Consider the following 17,506-nt stretch of genomic DNA (forward strand, 5'->3'; position numbering starts at 1 on the left):
CAGTGGTTTCCTTTGCTACTCCACAATCTCGGACAATATTTTTTATGGTGAAGTTTTCTCTAAATTCTATAAAACTAAGCCAAGGTTAGATGAATACAGCCGAGTTGCTGCAGAGGTATTTATTCCCTGGTTAAGGAGTTGGACCAAACAGCTTTTAAGGTTTATTTTGTTCCTGAAATTCTACAAATCTAGGATAAAGAATGCCATCTCCTGGTGTTCCACATGTCTTTACCCTAAGTTATTTAGTGTAAGAATAAATTTATAGAAAAATTTTGACTATTCATTGTAAGAGTGTGTGTGTATGTGTAGATTGCTCCTGCCTTTTATATGATGCTTTGTAGTATAGCTTCAGTTAAAGCATAGTTGCAACATAAGTGGAAAAAAACTCCAAGGAATGATACACCCATAATGCCACATATCTAACTTTGGGGTTCAGTTAAGTGGATGATGAGTGGGATGAGACAGAAAGGGAGGGAAATTGAAGTGGGAAGAAAAAGGTAACATCCTCATGAAGTAGTATTTAAAGAGCAGTTGGCATGGATTTGAGAACAGTCACATAGAGGGAAAAGAAGGAACCTGAACTAAACAGCAGAAAAATTGTGGGCATAAGAGAATTGGGAAAGATGGGAGAGGGACCAGGAAGCCATGGGGGACATGGAAGGAAGCAGTTTGCCAAGGGTTGGCCATATAAAGAAAAGTGAGCTCAGCTTCTTTAGTTATCCCTGAGGCATCACTGATACAGCTGGAAAGGGGCTGGGTTTGGGATCACAAGAACTAGGTTTGACTTCAAGCTCTCTTACTTATGACCTGTATGGCTGTGGTCAAATAATTTTTATATCTCTGTCTTTATGTTTCAGTTTCTTTATCTGGAAAAGGAAGCTCCTTTCAATGCTAGATCTATGATTCTATAATCAGCTTTGCTCCAGCCTACTTCCCTAACACTGCAGGGAAGGAAATTGAAAGAACCACACTCCAAGATTCACCACCAGTGTCATAAATCATCATCTTTCTGCTGGGTGAGGAAGCAGAGGGATTAAAATGGAATTAGATTATCTCTCCCTAGGAGGTTAGTAACTCAGTGCATGGATACAGAGGACATTTTCTATCTGGCTCAATTACTTTTCATTTATCTTGCTATTTTAATTGAAAGCCTTTTGTTTTTTATACTTATATGCCTTTTGCGTAGTCTACTATAGAAGTGGTCTTGGTTGAGGTAGGTGGGGAGAGCACAAATATAGAATGAATAATCAGTCAATAAGCATTTTTGGGTGCCTGCTACATACTAGGAATTGTTCTAGGCACTGGATACTTGATAATCCCAAGCATCATAATGAGCCTAGAGAATAGTGAACTCTCCTAGGATAGGAGAGGGGACCTGGGTAGAAAGGTGGGGAAAGGCCCGGTGTTACATTTTAATTATCTACTGGAAAAAATTGTCCTGTGACTTAGAAAAGCTAGGTTTCAACCATAGTCATGATCTAGTTTTAAAATGAGGGTTGAATTCTGAGAAGTACTTTTGAATTATGTAAGAAAATGACAAAAATGTCTATATCCTTTTGCTCAGAGATTCTTCAGTCCAACATATTTGACCTCAAAGAGGTCAAAGACAAAAAGAAAGGAGAGCACCAGAATGACTTAGAAGTACTGTAAATAATAGCAAAGAACTAGAAACAAAGTAGATGCCTGTATTTTAGAGAATTTCTAAAGAAGTTGTATATGAATGAAATGGAATGTTGTACTATAAGAAATGATTGATGTGAAGAACACAGAGAAACATGGGAAGATTTATGAATTGATGCAAAATGCAATAATTAGAAGCAGGAAAACTATACACAATAACTATAACAATTTAAATGGAATGAATGACAATGACAAAATTGGACACTGGTATAATTACAATGAACTTCCCTTGGGAGACTATGGGTGAGGAACACTGTACATACTTTTAGACTTGGTTGATGTATTGGATAGTTTTGACAAACCACTTTTTTCCCTCTTTTATTTCAGTTATGTCTCTGTAGGTAGAGGAGTAGGGAGGGATATATTTAGAAATGAAGGTCATGTAAAAATTAAATATTGGGCCAGCTAGGTGGTTCAGTGAATAGAGAGCCAGGTTTGGAGACAGAAATTCCTGGGTTCAAATGTGACCTCACATACTTCTTAACTGTGTGACCCTAGGCAGGTCACTTAACTCCACATGCCTAGCCCTTACCTTCTTCTGCCTTGGAATCAATACTTAATATTGATTCTAAGACAGAAGGTAAGGGTTTTTTCCCTTTAAACACAAAAAAGCAAAAAAAAACCTCAATAAATGTTTAAATTGAGGGATTGAACTAGATTATTTTTAGGGTCCTTTCCAATTATGTGTTCTAAGATCTCTCTGAGTTCCAAAGTTCTATGTTTTTTTAAGACCCTTTCCAGTTCCAAAGTGCTATAATTCCAGACATAACTCTAATCCCACATCTACCAAAGGACATATATTCCTTCTCTATTAGAGCAACAAGGTTTCTGCCAATTTAAAATATGGTAATGGTAAAGTGAAAGAACCCTTTCCCTTGTTTCTTTGTGATATTTCCCCCACACCCCAGACTTTTGGTGGCTTCACTGATGCCTTTGGTGTGAGAAGCAGAATCGGTTCCATGTCCTTTGAAGGGCCTCCTTAACCTCCTTATTGCGAAGACTATAGATAAGTGGGTTGAGGGCAGGGATAACAAGTGTATAGAAGACAGATGCCATCTTGTCAGTGTCAAGGGCATAACTAGAGCTAGGTCGTAGGTACATGAAGATGAGTGTGCCATAAAGCATGGCCACAGCAGTAAGATGAGAGCCACAGGTGGAGGCTGCTCTCCTTCTCCCTTCAGCGGAATTCATACGAATCACAGCAACAAGAATAAAGGCATAGGACACAGCAATGGCTAACACTGTGGCTGTCTGGATGAATCCACAGACAGCAAAAAGCAGCAGCTCATTAAGAGAAGTGTCATCACAGGAAATGGCTAGCAGTGGTGGGATATCACAGAAGAAACTATTGACTTCACGGGAATGACAAAAATGCAGGCGGAAAGTGAATGTTGTGTGAACAAAGGCACTCAATGCACCACCCAACCCTGAAGCTGCCAGGAGCAAGAGGCACAGGCGTCGAGACATGGCTGTTGTGTAGAGGAGTGGGTTCCCAATGGCCACATAGCGATCATAAGCCATAGCTGCCAAGAGGCAGCATTCAGCATCTGCTAATCCTGCAAAGACAAACATCTGGATGGCACAGGCAGAGTAGGGAATGGTGGCATGTGACAGTAGCAGATCTATGAGCATCTTAGGGCCAATGGCTGAGGAGTAGCAGGCATCTAGCAGTGAGAGGTTGGCCAGGAAAAAGTACATAGGGGTATGGAGCCTGGCATCCACATTTATCAACAATACCATGCCCATGTTTCCCAGCAAGCTCAGGAGATAGATGGGTAGAAATACCAGGAAGAGTGCCACACGTAGGTCCCAGCGGTCAGTGATACCCAAAAGGATAAATTCAGCTGGGGCTCCATCAATCCAAGTGATATTCTCCAGGGTCATCCTGTAGGATGGCAACTAGGAGAAGAGGTAGAATAAACAGAATGTGGGTGAGTACTACTCCTCAAAACCTGCACTCTCCTTTCTTTACAATCTCAAAGGGAGAAGGGTAGATAGAAAGGAAAGTCCCATTGGTCTTGAGAGAAAGTTTGTCCAGTATGTCATAACTTGGGGAGACAGTTTCAATAATGAGCTCAGTAAGAGACAGTCTGCCCATTCTCCTAGTAACTTTCCTTGATATATTGCCTAACTTCATTTGTTCTAAAGCCAGTATTATTTTTCTGAGTACACCTATGAAAAGTAGTATGGGTCTTTGGGTAGAACATTGATCTTGGTGCCAAGAAGACAGAGATTCAAGTACTTCTGACACATGTTGACTGTGCAACCTCAGGGCAAGCACCTTAACTTATTAGTGTTTTGGATAGCTCTTGGCCACAGAGAAGTTGCTAATATGAATTGGTAGAGTTATTTTTTTAAATCTAGTTCCTTCTGTAAATGAAATTGAAAATAAGTCTTGATGGCAGAGGCAAGATGGCAGAGAAGATACATGGACCCATGTTATCTCTATCAAATTACCTTTCCCAAAATTATGATATAATCTCTCAGAATGAATTCTGGAGCAGCATAACTCACAACAAGGAAAGGTAAAGTAATTTTTCAGCCTGAAACAACTTAGAAGGCCTGTACAAGGGATTTACTACACCGGGATGGAGATGGAGTGCAAAGCAGCATGCCAGGGGAGGCCCCTGGGTGCAAAGAATTGGAAAGAGGGAGATGCCCATTAACTGGGGAATGGCTGAGTAAATTATAATATATGATCATAATGGAATGCTATTGTGCTGTAAGAAATTACTAGCAGGAGGAGCTCAGAAAAATCTAGAATGACTTTCGTGAGCTGAAGCAGAGTGAAATAAGCATAACTAAGAGAACATTGTACACAGTGACAGGAATACTGTTCAGTGAACAACTATGGATAACTTAATTATTCACAGCAATTCAATGATCCAAAACTATTTCAAAGAACTCATGATAAAAATGCTCTCTGCTTCCAGAGAAACAGAAGAGATAGAGTCTTTTAAATCCAGACCAAAGAAAACTTTTTTTTTACTTTTGTTCTTATTTTTATGTGTTTCCTTTCACAAAAAGATTAATATGGAAAAATGTTTTACTTGATTGCGCATGTAACATCTACATGAGATGCTTACCATGTCATTGGGAGGGGGAAGGTTTGGGAGGCTGAGAAGGGAAAGAAGGAGAGAAGTTGAGACTCAAAATTTTTTGAAAAATGTTGGAAACTTTTTAATATGTAATTGGGAAAAATTAAATTAAATTTATAAAAGAAAATTAGTCCCTCTATCATATGTTTCTTTTGTCCCAAAGACTTAATTTTAGGGGGCATGAACTATGTTTGGGGGCAATCTATATTCAGATCAAGATGTTCTTTAACATTTTGAAATTTTTTCTGAAAGAGGAAGTACACAAAGACAACTTAATGTTGATGAAAGCCAATCTACGTCATAAAAGGCCAAGTCAATGGGGACCAAAGAAGACCTCAGGCAGTTGAACGAGAAGATAAAGATGTGGTAATTCATAGTCATTCATTATACTACTTATTGAACAAACCACTTGTCATAGGACTTTTGTTAGATACTGAAGGAGACATAAAAGAAGTTAACCTAGTTTCTGCCCTCAGATCTGCCCCCAAATCATGGCTCACACATAATAGTGCTTTAAGATTTGCAAAGTGTATTTCTCACAATGATTCTAGGAAGTAGATAAGCATTAATGGAGACATTTTACAGATATCTTACTTCAGTTATTCAATTACTCCATTGAATCCCAAAGAGGCTATATGATTTACCTACATAATATGTGGAACAGATTGATATAAGGCAGTTCAATACACATCTTCTATTGTATCATACTTACTCATGTATAGAAAGTATCCCCTATTTGAATGCAAGCTCCTTAAGGCCATTTTTCATTTGTCTGACTGTAATAGGGAGCACAGAACCTTAATAGACACTTAATAAATGTTTATTGTATTATTTAATTGACTATACGACTGCAACTCCATTTCCTTTCCTCTCTCAGCAGATTACTTCACTTATTACTTTATTGAGAGTTGTGGCCACTCATCATAAGCTCCTTTAGCTCCCTCTCTCCACATCTCCAAACTCCACTTCATTTCTCTCCTTTTTTTCAATTTCAACAGATGAAGTGACCCTCCTTATAAAAGCAAACCTCTCCATGTGTGCCCTTGATCTCATCCTATGTCTTTTCTTCTCCTTCAGGAACTTGCTCCATTGATCACTATCTTTCATTCATGAATCTCTTTCTTGTTGCCTACAGATATGTTTAGGTTTTCCCTTATCCTTACCCTTAAAAAAATAAAATTTTTTATTGACCACATCATCCCCTCAAATTTCCATCTTATATCTACCTTCCTTTTTAATACTGAACTAGCAAGAGTAGAAGAGAAATCTATACTAATTGCTTCTAATCCCTCTACTCTTTAATTCCTTGCAGTCTGCCTTTTGACACCCCTTATTGAAATATGGTGTCTCCCAGTTCTCAATCTCTGTGACCTTTCTGTAGCTTTTAACACTGCTGAACACCCACCTTATTTCCTGGATTCTCTCTTCTCCCCTGACATTCATTCATGGAAATGCTCTCATGTGGTTGATCCTCTTTCTATATGTTTCATTGCTACTACTTCTCAGTCTTTTTTTTTTTCCTTTGGATAGTGATAATCCTCTTCCTTCTTAAGAACTGATGTTCCATGACGCTCTGTCCAAAGCCCTTTTCTCTTCTCCTTCTGTCTCCTTTGATGATTCCATTCTTCACATGACCTCAATTATTACCACCTCTACATAAAGGACTCCTAAATCATAGAGGACTCCTAAATTTTCGTGTGTCCTAAAAGACTTAAAGCAGTTTTAGGTTTTAAAAACTTTATAAGTATAAATGCTATAAACATTAAAAAAACATTTGAAGTTCAATTATTTAACTTTTAAATATATATTGATGTTTCTTATTAAAATTCAACACAACTACTGCCTTGTGTTATACATTGCTCTAGTCAATTTTTAAGCTTTGTAAAAACTCTAGCAGTTGCTGCTCAGTAACTGAAAGAATTTCATTTGTATCCTAACCTTAAGATCATGCAGAGAATGAGGATTTGATGCTTACATGACTATTTTGCATGGCAAGAAAACATATAATAGAAGTAGATCAAGTGCCTGAGGTGGCTAAGGAAGAAAACTTCCTCTACCAATCCACTGATCTAAAAAAGTGTCATACAGAAACTTTTGCTACATAATGCATAATAACAGGGTGCCCCATCTTGTTAAAATGAAAATATTATTATTCTAAATTCACAAAAATAACTAAATATTAAAGAATTTTACATAATTAAACTTAATCATTTTACTTTTCCAATTTTAAAATTAATATTTCAGAAGTTTACAAATCCAAACAAAACAAGCATTTCCATATATAAAGAAAAATAAGATATTACACTAATGAAATCACAAATCTCCTACATGTTTACCTTACTTTTCTTCATATCTACATGATTGATCTCATCCACTAGTGTCTGAACCCCTCTCCAACCTCCCCACATCACAAAGGACATTGTCAGGGAGGCCAATATATTCATATAAATTAAGTCTTTTGTGTTTTATTTTTTCTGTTTACTTTCTGCAGATAACATTCTCAGTTGATTCTTCTAGTATCAGTTCTGTGGCTTTATGTAATGTTCCCTGGATTCTATTTATTTCACTGTTCATTATCTTTTATGTTTCTTTCTAGGTTTTTGAAGAATCAGTGTGTTCGTTGTTTTTTAAAGTGCAGTAGTATTCCCTCACAATCATATGCCACAACTTGTTTAACCATTCTCCAACTGATGGATGCTCCCTCAGTTTTCAATTCTTTGCTACCACAAAGAGAGCTGCTATAAATTATTTTGGAACATATGGTTTCTTTTCTTCTTTCTCTAATTTCCTTGGGAAACAGACCCAGGAATGGTATTACTGGGTCTAAAGGCATACAGAGTTTTATACTTCATTTATCTAAGAGTCTTTCTGACTCTACACTTGTGTTCCTAGAAGCCTAGGAACATCTAACTTAAGGATAAAATACAAGATCCTTAGCTCATCACTCAAGGACCTTCATAATCTGGCTCCTCTTAATCTTTCTAGCCTTCTTTATCATTATTTCTTTTCTCATACTATTCACTGCAGCCAAACAGTTCTACTGCTTTTTCCTTGAACTTCATATACATCGTCTCCCACCTCTGATTATTCATCCATTTGGCTCATATTTGGAATTCACAATTGATTTATCTTTATTTTTTTACTCTTAATCTTCCTTCAAGGCTTAGTTCAGGAGCCATCTCTTTGTCCTTTTCAGTCAGTCAATAGATATTTATTAAGTACCTACTATGTGCCAGATACTATTAAACACTAGAGATACAGAGAGGGGCAGATGACAATCACTTTACTTCGTCTACATCTCTTCTTTGTTTCTATAACTTCCAAGAATGTACTTGGGGGAAGACTTTTTAGAGGTAGGTAGGACTTTGACCAGGTTTTAAAGAAGTAGAAAGGTAAGAGGAGATCTAGGAAAATACAATGTTGCCAAATTAAAAAACTAAGTTTCAGGAAATAAATGATGGTGGCATTGGTGTGTGTGTGTGTGTGTGTGTGTGTGTGTGTGTGTGTGTGTGTGTGTATGTGTTAATATCTAATGTAAAGTAGGGGGAGGGAGTCTGATATTATAAAATTTAAAGCTGAAAGAACTTCTTGAGATCATTTAGCCCAGTGATTTCATTTTAGAGATGCAGAAACTGAGAGGAAAACAATAGGCATTTGTTAAATGCCTACTATGCATCAGGTAATCTTCTAAATGCTTTACAAATATTTCATTTGATTCTCACTGCAAACATGGGAGATAAGTGCTATTAAAACTCTATTTTACAACTGAGGCAACTCGGGTTAAGTGACTAGCTCAGGATCACACAACTAGTAAGTCTATATTTGAACTCAGATCTTCCTTACTCCAGGCCCAGTGCTCTATCCATTGATGCTTAGGGATTGACTCAAGGCCACATAACTTGTAAATGGAAGAGCTTCAATTTGAATTCAGGTCTCTGGGTTCACAATCCAGTGACCCCCCTCCAATATAACATTCTATCTCAAAGACTGGAAAAAAAGAACACCATTGCATTGGGGGTTTAAAAGATCAATAGCAATCTTCCAGAGTGGTAAGGACAGAAGCCAAAGTGCAAGATCAAACTTGTTCACCATACGTTGGAAAGACATTGAAAATATAATTAAGTTTAATATGGATTTGGGATAAATTCTGAAATGGCAGAATCTTGGATTCTGCCTCTAATCTGTGAAAAGAATGTAATGCAGGATGATGATTGCCTTTCTCAGAACTATGAACTTTGATATGCATGTTAGTCCTCTGCTCATAACATCAGTTGCTTCCTTTTATCTGCTAAATAAAGTTCAGACTCCTCTGCCTGGCAAATCTCCTACCACCTTACCTTTCTAGCTTTACTCCATATTGTTTCCTTCCACTCGTTCTGTTCTCAAGCCAAACTGTACCAACTTCAGGTTTCTGTTATATACTTGGAGCTCTCTACTCCTTGCCTTTTCTCACACTAGTCCCCATGTTTCAAATGACCTTCTTTGTCCAACTGAAATATCACGTCTTCAGGAAACTGTCCTCCTTCTGGTCAGTAATATTTCTCCCCTCTTCCTACTTGGAGCTCAAATACCATTTTGAACCTCTACAATTAATTTATCTAAGGTATTATTTTATGTTGTAGCTTATCTACCTACAGTACCAGCAGTAGCAAACTATGGCCTGGGATTCAAATCGATAATTTGTAGGATCATAGCTTCAGAGCTGGGAGGGACTTTAGAGATAGTCTAGTTCAATATTTTCATTTTGTAGATGAGGAAACTGAGCTTCAGAGGGGTTAAATGATATATCATAGATAATAAGGTATTCCAAATTCAGGCCCTGTAAAACCAAATTTAGTTCTCTTTCTACAACAATCAGTTGTAGTAGTGACTGCCAAAAGGAAGGAGAGAGGAAACTTGAATCAGTCCGTATCAGTGTGCTGACTTTTTCCTTTGAGAGTTCTGTGTCTCATTTTCCACATTCAGAAGGCAAGTGTCACTCACCTTCACACATCGAGGAGCAGAGAGATTTTGTGGCCCTCTCCATTTCTTCATCTGTAAGATGGAGAACAAGACTTCAGTGCTTTGTATTCAAAGGGTGAATGCAAGAATGCTGATTTGGAAAGAACCTTAGAGGTCATTCATGTGCATGTGGAATAATGTCAAGGGCAATGGGATTTGAAGATATGAGTCCTAAATTCAAGTACTAGTTTTGCCACTTCTTAGGCATATGACCTTGAGAAAATCATTTAACTTCTTTGAAGTTCAAACTCTTCATTTGGAAAATGGTGATACTAATACATATTTTGCATAGTGCATGACTGTTAGTATTGCTGTGAGAATTAAATGAAAAAGGAATAAAAAGTTGTAAACCTGAAATAATTAGATAAATCCAAGCTATCTAGACCAAATTCTTCATTTATTCATGGGGAAACCAATACCCAGAGAATGGCTTCACTACCTTGCTGCCTCTGAGCAAGACTTAAGAATCACAAAGTTGGGCAGGACCTTCAGAAATCATCTAGATTAATCCGAAATTAATTAGGAATCCTCTCTCTATTATCCTTATCAAGTTATCATTTTGCCTTCATTTCAAGACCTTCAGAGAAAGAAAATTCGTTGCAGTCTGGTTCCACTCTTTTACAGTTCTCTTTGTTAAGGATTTCCCCCTCTCACATCAAGCCAAAGGCTTCCTATTTGATTTTTCACTAAATTCTGAATTCTAACCAATGGACTTGAGTCCAAGGACAACAACTGTAATTAATTCATCTGACTCCTTTTCTTGACACTCTTTCATATATTTGAGCAAAGTGACCATGTTCCTCCTTCTTGTACCCCTACCCTCCATCCTTCTCTTTTGGCTGTATGTCTCCTTTTCTTTCAAGTGATTCTAAATATAGTCTAATTTTTAGTCTATTCTCCAATGCTAATAGCTTTCCATTGGTCATATTCCCTCTTAAATGTGAGAAAACTGAAGCTTAGGGAGGAGAATTGACTTGCCTAAGAGGTCATATGGCTACTGAGTGTTAGAGAGCGTACTTGAATTCAAGTCTTTTGATTCCCAAGTCAAGGATTTTTTCTGCAATAATTTGCATCATTCAGATTCTTTTTCACTTATTTCCTCTACACTCTTACTTTTATGCTGTCTTGAAATCTGATGCGTGGATCCATATTTCTACGGTTCACTTTATCTTCTGGATCTCACCATCTTATCTATTTACCACTTCCAATACTGAGCTGCAGTCCTTAATACCACACACATATAATTTATTCAGCCCATCTAACTTTGGAGGTGAAGAAGAGGACATTTTATCCTCATAAAAAAGACATTCAAGGGGCAGCTGGGTAGCTCAGTGGAGTGAGAGTCAGGCCTAGAGACAGGAGGTCCTAGGTTCAAACCCGGCCTCAGCCACTTCCCAGCTGTGTGACCCTGGGCAAGTCACTTGACCCCCATTGCCCACCCTTACCAATCTTCCACCTATGAGACAATACACCGAAGTACAAGGGTTTTAAAAAAAAAGACATTCAAGAAAACACGAGTGCATTTTTTAATGGTACAGAGGAGCAGAGTAAGTTCAGATTCTAATAAAGGACATACCTAGGATGAGTGATTCCAAAAGTGCCTTCTTCAATCTAGAATTTAATAATAAAGTGTGAGGGACTTGGCAAGAACTTACCTTCCTCTTCCACCAAAGCAGGGATGACATCTTATGTCCTTCCTAATGCAACTAAGAGTAGGTGCTAGAGCAACACCCCCTCCTCCATTACCCAATCCCTCATCCCTCCTCTTCCCTAGAGCCCATGGAGACATGTTGTCTCCTCTCGTCCTCATGGGCTTCTGGGTCTGTTGCTGGCAGGGGATTGCTGCTGATGGCTCATATCCCAAGGCTAAGGGAGGGCAGAAAAGTTTGGATGCAAATAATAACAACAGTAGCTCTAATTTCTGTGGATCTTTAAATATGACAAAGAGTACTCCTCATAATACCTCTGTCAAATCTATACATCCCTTAAAACCCATCTCAGAAGTTATCTCTTCAAGAAATCTTCCTCTGATTTGACTCACTTGGTAGCAATCTCTCTTCATATAGCATTTTAAACAGATTTTATTAATATATTTTGTTTTAACATCATCAATATTTACCTGTGTGTCTTTCTTTCCTTTTTCCTCCCAGAGGATAACTTATAACAAATATCTTTTTATAAAAAAAAAAGAAGAGAAAAAATTACCCAAATTGATTCTCAGATTAAAATCTGAGAAATGCAGCGTTTCATATTTATGGATCCCATTCAGAGTGGTAACAGGAAAGAAATGTCTTCCCTATCTTTTCTGTTTTTGGTTGTATTTTCTGCCTTTGGTTGGTCTTTCCATTTTCATTGTTCTAGTTAACTATGTATATTGTTTTCCTAATTCTGCTTACATTACTTTCCAGCAGTCCATGCTTCTCTGTATCCATGTTTATAATTTCTTATAGTAAGTAATATTCCATTACTTCATGCATCACAATTTATTTAGCCATTTTGTAATTGATGGTTTCTTTTCATATAGCATTTGATATGGCTTTCACATATCTCTTTATTTTGTAATCTCTAATGTGCTTATTATGTAATAATATTTTTATAGTGATATTTTTTTCCTTAAGTTAGATTTGTGAACTCCATAGGGTCAGGGACTATGTCTTATTTAAAATTTTTTGTCTATTATAGGGCCTAGGGCAACACTCTTCACAAAGTAAAGACTTAATAACCATTTGTTATATTTGTGTATATTGTTGGTTAAACTGTAGACCCAGTGCTCTAGGCTTACAGAGACTGGGTTCAGTGTTGATAGTATTTCCCAAAATTATCTCATCCCAAGTTCCCTCTTTTAAACTGAATCTTGGAATATAGTTTGAACCTTGTTTTCAAAATCATGTTTAAGTTTTGAGCTCTCATGAAAGGATTCATGGTCATGTTGCATATTCAGTAGAGTATATCCTTTATTTCACTACATAGAAAACACATAAAAAATTTGCTGAAATCTATAGACAATTGAGACAATTCTCTTCTTTGATGAGTTCCACTTTACCCTTGGGACTTTGTACTCTTCCTCCAGAGTCATAGTAAAATCCCATGATTTGGATCCCCTTTGGAAAGGAGATAAATTTGAAATTATTAAAGAGATAATGCCCTTGACATTTTGGTGAGTCCTACTTCTACCCCAGGGATACAAACAGACAGAATTCTGGTCTCCTGGTACTACTCCAAGTGCCTGAAACTTCCCTGGAAGAAAAAGGAACTTGGGTTTCCTAGAGAGACCATCCCTTGATATTTCAGACACTGACAATCCTTTTTTCAACCAGAGACAGGAACATAAACAGGAATACATAGAGCCTTAGGATACCACACTGATGGCTTGGATTTTCCTTCACAAAGGAAAATTCCCAACTTGGACTGCTGAGAGCAAACCTTTTCCTTACTGGTCTCACATTGTCTGAAATAGATCATGATTGTAGGGGAGGACAAAGTTAAGGGTTTTGCATGTTCATACCATGCCTTGTATTTTGCTACTTCTGAGTGACTCCAGAGCTCTTTTGTGACTCCAAAGGCCATGTATTATCTTCTATCCAATTCTCCTTCTGTCACTAGAAACTTAGATTCTGAAATCCTCCTTTCTCTAAGACTGGCACTGTCTAAACATTCTCTTTTCTTTAGAAGGTTTTGTCCTCAAATTCAGGATTCCTGGGGAAACAACTCTGAGACTGGAATTACCCATGAATATCTCCTCTCCCTTTCTAAAATGACTGGGTTCCTGAAGAACATGGTACACAGTAACAGCAATATTGTGGAATGATCAAGTGTGAAAAACTTAGCTACTCTCTACAATACAATGATCTAGGACAATTCCGAAGGACTTTGGACAAAGATTGAATACGTCTCTAGAGAAAGAATTGTTGGAGTTGGAATGCAGATCAAAGCATTGAATTTTTCATTTTAGTTTATTATGGGTTTTTATTTTGTGGCTTTGGTTTTATATGATTATTTGCTTATAAAAATGATAATACATGTGTAACCCAGATCAAATTACTTTCTCTCTCTGGGAAAGGGACAGGGAAGTGGAGGGAGAAAGGAAACAATCTGAATCATATAACTTAAGAAATCTTATGTGTAAATTCATTTAATTGGTAAAATAAAATATCTTTACAAATATGTAAAAAAGGCAAATACCTAGTTAGCATGTAGAAAATAAAATGACCTGGCTTCTGAATGTTCTAAGAAATTGAAATAATCTAGGAAATCCACCCTCACCTCTGATTCCCATTAACTGACCATGCACTTCCTTCCTTATGGTGTAATGTTGAGAATATTTACAAATATAGGTGTCCCCCACATTCACAGGTTATGTACTGGTCTGTGATCTATACTCAGCTCTTCAGATCTCATTATAAATAGAAAAGGGCCATCTCTGCAGCTTTATTCCTCCCTTGACCTTTTTGTAGGCCAGCATAAAGGAGCAGTACTAACCAAAACAGTTCAAACAAACTAATTCATCCTCTAGGATAAATTATATAGTCTGATGGACTTGGAATAAAAAGACTTTAGTTTGAATTCTGTCTGAGATATTTACTAGTTGTGTGATGTTGGGCAAGTCACTCCTATTTCTTTGGCCTTAGTTTTCTTATTTCTAAAATGAGGGAGTTGGGCTTGACCAAAAAGATTGCTTATAACTCTGACTCTAAATTTGACCCATTTGGTTATGTAAGTTTGGGACTATTTAGTCATACCAATCTTGTTACTTTGTGGTCACTACAAATTTACATCATACCTATTCTAATTGGTTTAATCAATGATCTTTTTTCAAAGAGTAGTGGCCTTTTAACTTCCTTCCTATTGCATTATGTTTCTGTCTGTATAGCTAAAAGGTCACGTTATGTCTGATGTAGTATTGATGTTCTGAGAATGTTAACAACCAACCAATTATCAGAAGGAATCAAATAAAACCAATCCCGAAGTCAAGGAAATACATTAAATTGGTAGAACAAACATCATTTCCTGTATGATGAGAATTTCCCAAAAGAATTTTGTGTACCAGGGTGGTTTCTTGTTCAGGCTAGAATCTTTCTCACAAATGGAAATGAAAAGGTTGTAATTAGGACAAAACTTGAGCATATTCCTTTTGACATGATTTGTATTACTGTGGTCTACATAGTTTGTCAAGATTTGCTATGTTTTCTTTGTCTAGTCTATTGTAGATATGGGGTATTTTAATATAATAATGCAGGTGGAACTATGCCTAAAGGGTTTTAAAAGAATGTCTACCCTTTGATCCAGCCATACCACTGTTGGGTTTGTACTCCAAAGAGATAACAGGGAAAAAGACTTGTACAAAAATATTTATAGCTGTGCTCTTTATGGTGGCAAAAATTGGAAAATGAGGGGGTTTCCATTGATTGGGGAATGGCTGAACAAATTGTGGTATCTGATGGTGATGGAATACTATTGTGCTGAAAGGAATAATGAGCTGGAAGAATTCCATGTGAACTGGAAAGACCTCCAGGAATTGATGCAGAGTGAAAGGAGCAGAACCTTATACACAGAGATGGATACGCTGTGGAACAATTGAACATAATGGACTTCTCTACTAGCAGCAATGCAATCACCCAGGATAACACTGAGGAACTTATGAGAAAGAAAGCTATCCACATCCAGAGAAAGAACTATGGGAACAGAATCACAGAAGAAAAACATATGATTGATCATGTAGTTTGATATGGATATGATTAGGGTTTTGATGTTAAAGAATTGCTCTGCTGCAAACATGGAAATAGGTTTTAAACAATGATACATGTATAACCCAGTGGAACTGCTTGTCAGCTCTGGGAGGGGGGTGGAAAGAACAGATGGGGGAATCATGAATTGTGTAACTATGGAAAAATATTCTAAATAAAAAAAAGAAAAAAATAAGGATGCAGGTCTGTCATAATCATAGAAATTCTATTTTTCTGAAAATTTATTGAATAGCTGAAAAATTAATTTAATAATTTACACATGGACATGCAAAGTCCCAATCTTATGGGGGAACTCTTATGGGTAACTTAAATATTACTAGGTTTAGAGAAAGGGGAGAAGGAGGACTGACAGGACAGGGCAACAGACTGGGAATAACAAAATGGGAAACCACAAACCCCTCCAAAGAACAAGGAATGGGAGATTATGGATTGGCAGTTGAGACCAACTGCCACCACAGATTCGCCTAGCCTGGGAGTCTGGGAAACTAACAAGTGAGTAGCTTGGGTCCAAAGATTTATAAAGACAGGTTTAACTAGATAAACTTTGGTTTTGAAGGAAGGGAAAGGGATGTCTATTCTAACAATCTATGGGCAAGTCTCTAGGTCAGGGAAGGAACTTATCTACACTAAGCTAAAGGCTATATCAAGGCACAGCTGGACTATAAGGGATGGAAGAGGGTTCCTCACTGCTGAGTCCTGTCCAATTTCAGTGATGATACAGCTCTCCCAGGTCCTCAGCCAGTAATCCTTGAGATGGGTAAGGTTAGGGAGTTAAACCAGCCTGAGATTACCAGCAGCCCAGGTCAGGTTTGACATTTTCAAACTTACTTCCCACAGGCAGATGATTCTTCCTTCAGGATACCAGGATACAAGCTCCACTTTCCCTGAGGTCTCCCACTGAGTCAGTTGGTCAACAGCAACTTGCACTCAGCCAACATGGAGTCCATCCCAGGAGCCAGAGTGCCACTTCCTGCTTCCCTATTCCATTTAGAATTCTCCAGCCTTGCTTGTGTTATAAACAAAAGGGTCCTATGGAGATATAGATATACAGTGATGTGAATGTATCTATCTGTATTTTCCTCAGCTGCAGATGATGGAGGAACACCAACTCCAATCATCCTTGATTGACAGTTGTTATAATTTTCCCTTTTCTCTCTAACAGTTGCCCAAGGAGGACCCTCAAGAGGTTAGATAGATGGATAACCTTTCCAGGTCCAACCTGGGGTTGGATAAATTAATATAGGGCTTTGATTTGCCTTGGATTATGTTTGGTATCTGACTGTGTTGACTCCCTCCCCAAGGATCGTGATATAAAGACCACTCAGGAAGGCACTTGTTAAACTCTCTTTATCTATAATCAGGGAAAGGATAGACAGGACAAGGATTGGGGATTGGAGACCCTATCAATCTGTTATCTATAACTAGTTGACAATCAGAACTGGAGGCTATTAATCAGGTAGAAGCTGGAGATTCTCCACAACCTCTGACCCAGACTGGCCACAGTCAAGCTAGAGAATAGGGGATGCTATTGATGCAGTTGTGTTGGTGATCTTATTCCCTCAGCTTTCTCACTACCAGTGTTGGTGATGCACTAGCTCTCACAGTCTTTCAGGAAATAGCTTCAAAGTTATTCCTACCCTCTTCTTCATAGACCTCCTTGCCTCCCTTCACCACCCACTCAGAGATTTCCCAGTCCAGAGACTCCTGTCCAGAGACCTCCAGAGCCCAGAGAGATCTCTTCCAAGTGACTGTCAGGTGTATTTATATCATGAGGCCAACCATCGTTTGCCCCTGGCTCATGGCACCTGGGAACATTCCATGTCTTCCAACTGCCTTCCCTGTCATTCAAGGAGGCATCCATCATTTTCCAGATTATGAATATAACATAAATGCTGTTTTGTTTTTGGAAATTTCAACCTTCAAATTTCCTGATGATCTTCTTCATTGGTGACTTCTACTCTATGCTTATCTAAATTTGTGTGT

At 37.8% G+C, this 17,506-nt stretch overlaps 1 protein-coding gene across 1 annotated transcript; it reads right to left on the reverse strand.

Annotated features, from left to right (window-relative positions):
• Positions 1-2,601: 2,601 nt before the first annotated feature.
• On the reverse strand, positions 2,602-9,812 carry LOC123235375 (olfactory receptor 5C1). The gene is made up of 2 exons (XM_044661494.1): positions 9,762-9,812; positions 2,602-3,579 (listed from the first exon to the last, which is right to left on the reverse strand). Exons 1-2 carry the CDS (start codon positions 9,810-9,812, stop codon positions 2,602-2,604), a joined length of 1,029 nt encoding a protein of 342 aa, XP_044517429.1.
• Positions 9,813-17,506: the final 7,694 nt, after the last annotated feature.

The sequence above is a fragment of the Gracilinanus agilis genome, chromosome 2 (assembly GCF_016433145.1).
Source record: "Gracilinanus agilis isolate LMUSP501 chromosome 2, AgileGrace, whole genome shotgun sequence".
NCBI classification, from domain to species: Eukaryota; Metazoa; Chordata; class Mammalia; order Didelphimorphia; family Didelphidae; genus Gracilinanus; species Gracilinanus agilis.

Excerpts from the sequence above, each read along its gene's own strand:
- LOC123235375 (XM_044661494.1), bottom strand. The coding sequence starts at position 9,812 with ATGAAGAAATGGAGAGGGCCACAAAATCTCTCTGCTCCTCGATGTGTG. Across the intron at positions 3,580-9,761 it reads CTGCTCCTCGATGTGTGAAG|TTGCCATCCTACAGGATGAC; the intron begins GTGAGTGACACT and ends CTCTTCTCCTAG.